An 8,770-nucleotide genomic window follows, 5' to 3' on the forward strand; every position below is an offset into this window, starting at 1 on the left:
GCTAATATAAGTTATCATATAAAGCTTTAAGACTCCAAAGCTTGCGCAGCTCGCAGGTGATATCCAGCTCTACAGTTATCACTTGAGGCTTTGGTCCCACAAAGCTTGTATATTGCAGCTGATAGCAGCTTGAGCTCGATAGGCTTGAAGCCCGCACCCACGTGTGCGGAAGCAGTATCAAAAAGAACTCAAAAAGCACTACACGCAATGCTAAAGCGGTAGATGTCTAATACTTATAAATTAACCTAACTTAATAAATAACCTAAATAAATTGGAAAGCAACGAAATTATTAACTGGCGCCCAACGGAAAAACCTGTACCGGTACAACGGAAAACTGGAAACTAAGGAAAAATCTTCGCAAAACTGTATAAAGAAATTAAAATTCATCAAATTTTTTGTAAGTGTTCTGCTCACAGTGTATATATTTTCTCCAACACGTGCAAAAAAAAAAAAAATATTTTTTCCAACAATTATTTCAATTTTTTTTGGTAAAAAAAACCATGAACTATAATTCATCATGTGCGACTCTTCCTTGCTTGAACTAGATTATTTTTTTCGGACAACTGAATTAAAACGAGATTAGCTTAAAAATGAATGCAGATCAGGTTAGATTGTTAGTAGGGGAAGCAGTTGAAAATACTCGAAGAGAGTTTGAAAACGAATTAAACAATATTAAAAATCAAATAAACGGCATTACTAATAAGCCGACAGCGAAAAAGTGGGAAAAAGTAAAAATTGTTCCTGGAATAAAATGTGAGGAAACGCTCGATGCTGTGAAAACTCTTCCCGAATTTTCCGGCCAACCCGGGACATATGTGTCTTGGCGAGAGGCGGCACATAATGTGTACGAGATTTTCAAAGAATATGATGGAAGCTCACGACATTTTCAGGCGGTAACAATAATTAGAAATAAAATTAGAGGTGCTGCTGATGGTGTATTATCATCTTTTAGTACAGTGCTCAGTTTTGATGCCATAATTGCTAGCCTGAACTTAACTTACTCGGATAAGCGCCCTGCTTATCTAATCGAACATGAACTGTCTACTTTAAGACAGGGAACAACGACAATTCTCGAATTTTATGATGAGATAGACAAGAAATTGACTCAGTTAACTAACAAGTCCATTATGACCTATGAAACAGATATTTCTGATGCAATAAACGAAAAGTATAGAGGAGACGCTTTAAGAGTATTTATATCCGGACTAAAAAAGCCCCTATCCGATATAGTGTTTGCATCAAGATCTACTGATTTACCATGTGCATTGGCACTAGTACAAGAAGTCAGAGCAAATCATGAGCGTTACACTTTTGTTTCGCATTTTGCAAAGGGTATTGCTGAAATCCCTGTAAGGAACAGGCAACCAACACAAAAAATTATTAACTCAGATTCAGCTCCAGGTCATCGCAATCCTTATTTTTCTAATAGACAACCAAACTTAGGTAGCGATGCCAATGTTGTAGCACAGACCAATAGGACCGTCACTGACAACCGGGTGTCGCAAAAAAGTAACAGCACTCCGGGTGTCGTACAATCTTTGGGCGAACCAATGGATGTTGACCCTTCCACGTCACGTTTCAGACAAAACACCGCGCACTTAGGCCGAGGCCAATCAGGTAGAGAAAACCTTGAAACTCAGCAGTGGGTTAATAGCCCGCCTGATCGTCAAAGCTCTAGAACTAATCGTATTAATCATCTTAATGAGGAGAAGCCTGACTCATGGATACGTAGATATGTAGGGGGAAAGAAATAAAGTTGCTGATCGATACGGGAGCATCGAGAAGCTATATCAAACCATTACCTATGCTAAAGGGTTGCGGCTAGTCGATAAAGTATTTTCTGTAAAATCCATTCATGGAACTACCTCTGTAACTCATAAATGTAAAATTAACTTGTTCGGTGTAACTTCAGACTTTTTTATTCTCCCGAATTTGGCATCTTTCGATGGTGTTATAGGATTTGATCTATTAAAAAATGTTAAAGCGACTTTGAATTTCAAAACCAAAGTAATTACTCATGATTCTGGCAGTGAACTTATTCAGTTTTTGGTTGGCCAAGATGTGAGTCATTTACAGTTACAAGCTGAGGCAGTGCCTTCTGCCATAAAGGAACCTTTTCATAAAATGATAAAGCGAAAATTCGGGGTCTTCGCCGATCCTAATAAGAAGCTTCCCTACAATACTAATATTTTTGCAACAATACGAACAACAGATGAAGAGCCAACACATTCTAAATTATACCCGTACCCTATGAGTGTTAGGTCGTTTGTCAATAATGAAATACAATTACTGCTCGACGATGGGATTATTAGGCCATCGAGATCCCCATACAACAATCCTATATGGGTTGTCGATAAGAAAGGATACGATGAAAACGGAATTAGGAAGAAACGGTTGGTTATAGATTTTAGAAAATTAAATGCAAAAACAATCGAGGATTCCTATCCTATTCCAAACATTGAAGTCATTGTATCCAATCTGGGCGGTTCTAATTATTTTTCAACACTTGATCTAAAATCTGGATTTCACCAAATCGAGCTACCAGAGTGGGATCGAGAAAAAACAGCATTTTCTGTTAGCGGTGGAAAATTTGAATTTTGTCGCCTTCCTTTCGGACTCAAAAACGCCCCCAGTGTGTTTCAAAGGGCCATCGATGATGTTTTGCGGGAACACTTCGGGAAATATTGATTTGTTTAAATAGATGACGTTATAATTTTTTCAAAAACAATGGAGGAACATCTTAAACATGTAGACTTAATTTTATCAAGCCTTTTTGCCTCAAATATGAGAGTATCCCTTGAAAAATCTAAATTTTTTGAAGAAGAAGTTGAGTATTTGGATTAAAACCTGTCCCAAATAAGTGGAAGCAATCAAAGTATTTCCGGAACCACGCACCCTAAAATCGCTTCGCTCCTTCTTGGGCTTATCCGGATACTATACATGATTTATAAGGGATTACTCAAAAATAGCTAAACCCTTAACAAAAATTCTGAGAGGCGAAAACGGCAGTGTTCCAGCGTCGCAGTCAAAAAAAATAGTAATTTCATAAGACGAGAATCAGCGCGAGGAGTTCAGTAAATTAAGACAGATTTTGATCTTAGAGGAGGTAATGCTCTCATATCCAAATTTTCGAAAGCCATTCGATCTTACGACCGACGCTTCTTCAAATGCCTTGGGAGCAGTTTTATCCCAAGATGGCCGGCCCATCACGATGATCTCGAGAATCCTACAAAAAGCGGAGGGAGCATTATGCGACCAACGAGAGAGAGTTGCTCGCAATTGTTTGGGCTCTCAGATCATTAAGAAATTACCTTTACGGTGTAAAAGGTCTTCAGCATCGTTTGGTGATTTTTCCTAAGACAGTTTTCCGACACACTGAAGTAATGGTAACCGATATTGTTTACCAAAACGAACAACTAGAAATTATTAATCAAGAACATAATAGAGCTCATAGATCTTATTTTTTTCCTATAATGGAAAAAAAGGCAAAAGAGGTTGCGTTAAATTGCAAGATTTGTTCGAAGGGCAAGTATGCTAGACATCCAACGAGACACCCGGTATGCGAGACTCCTATTCCAACTTATGTCGGGGAACTTTTGCATGTTGACATCTACTCTACGGACTCAACTTATTTTCTGACATGTGTGGATAAGTTATCTGAATTCGCAATAGTACAAAAGATAGCTTCTTGTACAATTTTGGATGTAAAAATACACCTTCTGCAGCTGTTAAATGTATTCCCTCGAACAAAAACAATTTATTGTGATAACGAGCGCTCTTTGAACTCGGATACTATTGTGTCCTGTCTTCGCGATCATTTTGGTATCGAAATTGCAAACTCTGCTCCTATGCATAGTTCTTCGAACGGGCAGGTTGAAAGGTTTCACAGCACCTTGAGCGAAATAGGCAGATGCCTAAAGCTAGAAAGAGGAATCCAGGACACAACAGACATAATATTGCTAGCCACTATAGAGTACAATCGAAGTATTCATTCTGTAACAGGGCAAAAACCAATTGACTTATATAATTCGAACGATGAAAGAATTAATGCGACTATAAATCAAGTAAAGAAAGCTCAAGAAACTGAATTAATAAATCATAATAGGAACACTGTTGATCGTAAATTTAAAACAGGAGATAAAGTTATGGTGAAATCCAATAAGAGACTTGGTAACAAACTAACGCCCCTATATACACAAGAGGTAATTGAGGAAGACTTAGGATCAACGGTTAGGGTTAAGGGAAGAGTTGTGCACAAAGACAATATCAAATAAAACCAGAAGGCCGGGGCTAACTTCGACCACGTCAAAGTTTGTATACCCTTGCAACTTTTTGGTAACTCTTTCCTTACCTATTAGCCATCAATGTGGAAGAACGTTTTATCTAAAAACCCTTATGTTTGCGAAAGAATGGCCTACAATCATGGGAAACAACGAAGATATCAATATCTATGATCAATCATAGTCACTGTTTTCCACCGATCGTTCCTATGGGCGCTATATGATATAGTCACCCGATCTTGATCAAATTTGGCACAGTAGTTTATAGGCGTAATAATCTCTCTAATATTAAGTTTCACGATAATAGCGCAGAAAATAACGAAGTTATTGAAAAAAGTTACTGTTCGTGACTTTGGGGTTTGTATGGGAGCTATATGATATAGTGGTCCGATCCGGCTGAATCCGAGATATACAACCCCTGCAGTATATACAAGCCTACGTGCAAAATTTCAGCTCTGTAGCTCTTACGGTCTAGGAGGAGTTTGCGTTGATCCAGACGGACGGACGGACGGACGGACGGACGTACATGGCTATTTGAACTCGCCTCGTCGTGCAGATCAAGAATATATTTACTTTGTATGGTCGGAGATGCTTCGTTCTATGCGTTGCACACTTCTGACCAAAATTAATATACCCTTTTTGCAAGGGTATAAAAAAATTAAAAAAAAAGAAAAAACTAAAAAGGAAATGAGAAAAAATAATGAAATGAATGAAAAGGAATGAAAAATAAAGAGTAAAAGTAAAAGAAAGGAGGAAAAAAGATAAACAAAAATTCATGCTGGTTGAACAGTTCAATCCTTATATTTATACGAATTTTGTTAGTATGTAAAATTAGTTAAGCCACTTTGTAGAAGATTATCCACAGTCCAACAAAAATCAAAATCGATACCGTATTGCCTGAATTACTGGACCAACGCTTCAACCAAACTGCCTAAAACTCACATGTGCACAACTATGCGCAAACACTTATGGCCAATCTCGGAGAGAAGTTAATCATCTTTTGCGGCACCGAGGACGTCCCTGATTGAGGGGGGATTAGTTATCATATAAAGCTTTAAGACTCCAAAGCTTGCGCAGCTCGCAGGTTATATCCAGCTCTACAGTTATCACTCGAGGCTTTGGTCCCACAAAGCTTGTATATTCAAGCTGATAGCAGCTTGAGCTCGATAGGCTTGAAGCCCGCACCCACGTGTGCGAAAGCAGTATCAAAAAGAACTCAAAAGGCACTAAACGCAATGCTAAAAATAACCTAACTAATTAAATAATCTAAATAAATTGGAAAGCAACGAAATTATTAACTTATACATGTGTGCATGCATAACTCACATTCTCTGCCCGTCTTACATATTGTTACTTTACTTATATATAATGTTTATATAAAACGGCTGCTCTGCCGCTGCGCCGACAGCTAGCAAGCCTTTAGCTAAGAGAACCAAATTCATACAATAAAAGACATTTGTAAGATTCCAATTATTTACAAGTCTGTTAAATGCTCATGTATATACCGAAACCGGTGTTGTAGTATCGATTGTTAGTAATAAGTATCGATTGTTAGTAATAAGTATCGATTGTTAGTATTTTAAGTATCGATGTTATATATTGGTACGCGACCTAAGGCCACACTAGAGCGTGGCTTCTTGCTTTCTTCTTCCGGCAACCACCAAACGAGACAGACATACAGCTGCTCATCAGAAAAAGAAATCTTTTGCCATCGATACTTATACATTTATCTTTCAGAAAATAAACACCCTATTATAACTCAGAAGTGGGATGACCACCCGAAAGGAAACATATTTAGGGACGCGGCACGCCACGCGTTCCACATCGAGGACGGCCGCCTCCACGCCCACCGCTACAGGTGCACCCACTGCCGTGACGACTGCTGCAGTACCGACGGCCACTGGAGCCGCCGCTGCTGCGCCTGCTGCTACACTACAGAGAGCCGCTGTGCCAACTATTGACAGACGCGCCCCGGCCAGGCACGCCGCTGCTGGGCCAACTGCCGACACATCCGCCCCGGCCGGGCCAACCGCTGACATGCCCGCCCCCGCCGGGCCTGCCGCTGCCGCAACTGCCCCTGCTGGGCCAACGGCCGCCACACTCGCTCCTGCTGGACCCGTTGCTGCCGCATCCGCCCCTGCTGGGCCAACGGCTGCCATACTCGCCCATGTTGGGCCAACTGCGGCCATACGAGCCCCTGCTGGACTAACTGATGCCCCTGCTGGGTCAACCGCTACCACACCCGCCCCTGCTGGGCCAACTGCCGTCATACTCGCCCCTGCTGGACCACCCGCTGCCGCCACTGGGCCTGCTGCCGCCATTGCACCCGTTGTCACCCCTGTGCCCGCTGCCGTCACTGTGCCCGCTGCCGCCATTGTGCCCGCCGCCGCCATTGCACCCGCTGCCGCCACTGTGCCTGCTGCCGCCATTGCGCCCGCCGCCGACACTGCACCCGCCGCCGCCACTGGGCCTGCTGCCGCCATTGCACCCGTTGTCACCCCTGTGCCCGCCGCCGCCACTGCTGTACCCGCCTCCGCTGCCGCCACATCCATTACGGTACCTGCCGCCGCTGCCACTTCCACTGTACCTGCGGATGCTGTGCCCGTCGATTATATGTCTGCTATGTGGGCTGCGGCCTCGCTCGCCTCCCCTGTCACTGGTCCCGACGCGGAACCATGGGAAGAGGTGCCCGCTTCAGTGCCCTCCGTATCTACTGCCGCAGCCGCCATCACAACGGCCACTTCCGCCTCCCCCAGCCTGGATGAGCAACTAGCGACGCTGCAGAAACAACACGAGTTGCTACAGTTACAACATCAAATCCTCAAACTGCAGCAGGGAATCGACGAGTTCCAAGCACCGAGGCAGCAAGTCAGTGACGTGAGTGTCATTGAGAGCATGGTGGCTCGATTCTCGGCAGATACCGCATACGATGTGAAGAAATGGCTGAGCGATCTGGAAGACGCATTCGATATTCTACAGTTAAACGACCGTCTACGTTTGGTCGCATGCCGTCGTATGCTAGAAGGTACGGCGGCGGTACTGCTGCGCACGGTATCGGTGCACAGCTATGAAGAACTGAAGGCAATCCTCTTGCGAGAATTTGGACGCTCGTGTAGCGTCGAGGAAGTGTACCACGCTCTGCGTGGCCTGCGCATCAAGGCAGGCGAGGGATGTTTGAGATTCGCAATCGAAATGCAGGAGATTGCCAGGAATGCTCCGATTCCGGAGAACGAGCTGGTCGACCTGATCATTGACGGATTGCGGGACAGCTCTACTCGAGTCGGTATGCTGTACTCAGCTCGGACGGTGGCTGAACTGAAGCCCCTACTGGAACGCTACGAGCGCCTCCGTATGCCGGCCGCTGCCTCCAGACAAGGCAATAGCGTGAAAGCGCGGCCAACAACAACTCCCGTGGCGCCGGGAAGCAAATCGTCAGGCACCGCCACGAGTGAGACCAGATGCTTCAACTGCTCAGGATGGGGGCACTACAAAAGTCAATGCCCAAAATCAATAAGACCCCCGAGTTCATGTTTTAAATGTGGCATAGTGGGCCACGTCTACAAAGACTGTCCGTCTCGAATCGGAAATGCCACCAATATCACTGCTGCCGCCGCTGCTGATGAAGCAGGAGATGGACTAGACCATTTACAACGGGTGAGTGTTGCTTTTGTTTGTGATGAAGTGCAAGATAGGAAATTTATAGATATGTTTTCTCTCCTTGATTCGGGCAGTCCAAAGAGTTTCATCCGTAAATCTGAAGTCCCCTCCAACTGCCGTCTTAGCCCCCGTACATTGAACTGCCGTGGTCTTGGAAATGGCCAACTTCTGTCCCTAGGCCAAGTCCAGTGTAGGGTTCGCCTCTACAACACCCAGACGATACATACGTTTGAGGTCCTGACGAACCAAGCAACCGAACTACCGATGATTATCGGTAGAGATCTTTTGTATAAAATTAATATTAGACTTTGTAAATTGAAAGAACCGAATTATGAAAAAGAATCGTTGATACTCATAAATAAACCGACTGAATGTATAAATCCAAAACTTACTGCTGTTCTGAAGTCTTTTAAAATATTGAGGAAAGATCCAGCGGTACTACCGCACGACAGGAATGAGATTGTATCTGCCGAAGTGTTGTCCGATTCCCCCCTTCTAGAAACTTCTGCTGTACCTTTGGAAACACTGAATGATGCACTTAGGGCGATAAATGCCATTGAGCTCCCTGCCGTCAGTGAGTTAGACTTTGATATAGAGCCCACGTTACGAGAAGAGCAAGCCGCAGCCCTGAAGTCTATTATTTCCACTTCGTATGTACAAGTTGATCCAGATATAATCAAGCCCATGAACTATGAGATGAAAATAGAATTGACTAGCCAAACTCCGATTTTCTGCCGCCCCCGCCGTTTGTCGCACCACGAACGCATCGAGGTACGTGAGATTTGTGACGATCACTTGAAAGCTGGCATTATTCGCCACAGTAGTTCCCCTT

The 8,770-nt window shown here is 43.6% G+C and overlaps 2 protein-coding genes across 2 annotated transcripts; both read left to right on the top strand.

Moving 5' to 3' along the window:
• The first annotated feature begins 371 nt into the window (after positions 1-371).
• On the top strand, positions 372-7,459 carry LOC137575507 (mRNA decay activator protein ZFP36L3-like). Its single transcript, XM_068288091.1, has 3 exons — positions 372-398; positions 6,019-7,306; positions 7,398-7,459. Exons 2-3 carry the CDS (start codon positions 6,052-6,054, stop codon positions 7,457-7,459), a joined length of 1,317 nt encoding a protein of 438 aa, XP_068144192.1. The 5' UTR covers positions 372-398; positions 6,019-6,051.
• LOC137575596 (uncharacterized) lies at positions 7,453-8,325 on the top strand. The gene is made up of 2 exons (XM_068288200.1): positions 7,453-7,935; positions 8,013-8,325. Exons 1-2 carry the CDS (start codon positions 7,474-7,476, stop codon positions 8,031-8,033), a joined length of 483 nt encoding a protein of 160 aa, XP_068144301.1. The 5' UTR covers positions 7,453-7,473; the 3' UTR covers positions 8,034-8,325.
• Positions 8,326-8,770: the final 445 nt, after the last annotated feature.

Source organism: Drosophila tropicalis, unplaced genomic scaffold, assembly GCF_018151085.1.
Source record: "Drosophila tropicalis isolate 14030-0801.00 unplaced genomic scaffold, ASM1815108v1 contig_573, whole genome shotgun sequence".
NCBI lineage: Eukaryota > Metazoa > Arthropoda > Insecta > Diptera > Drosophilidae > Drosophila > Drosophila tropicalis.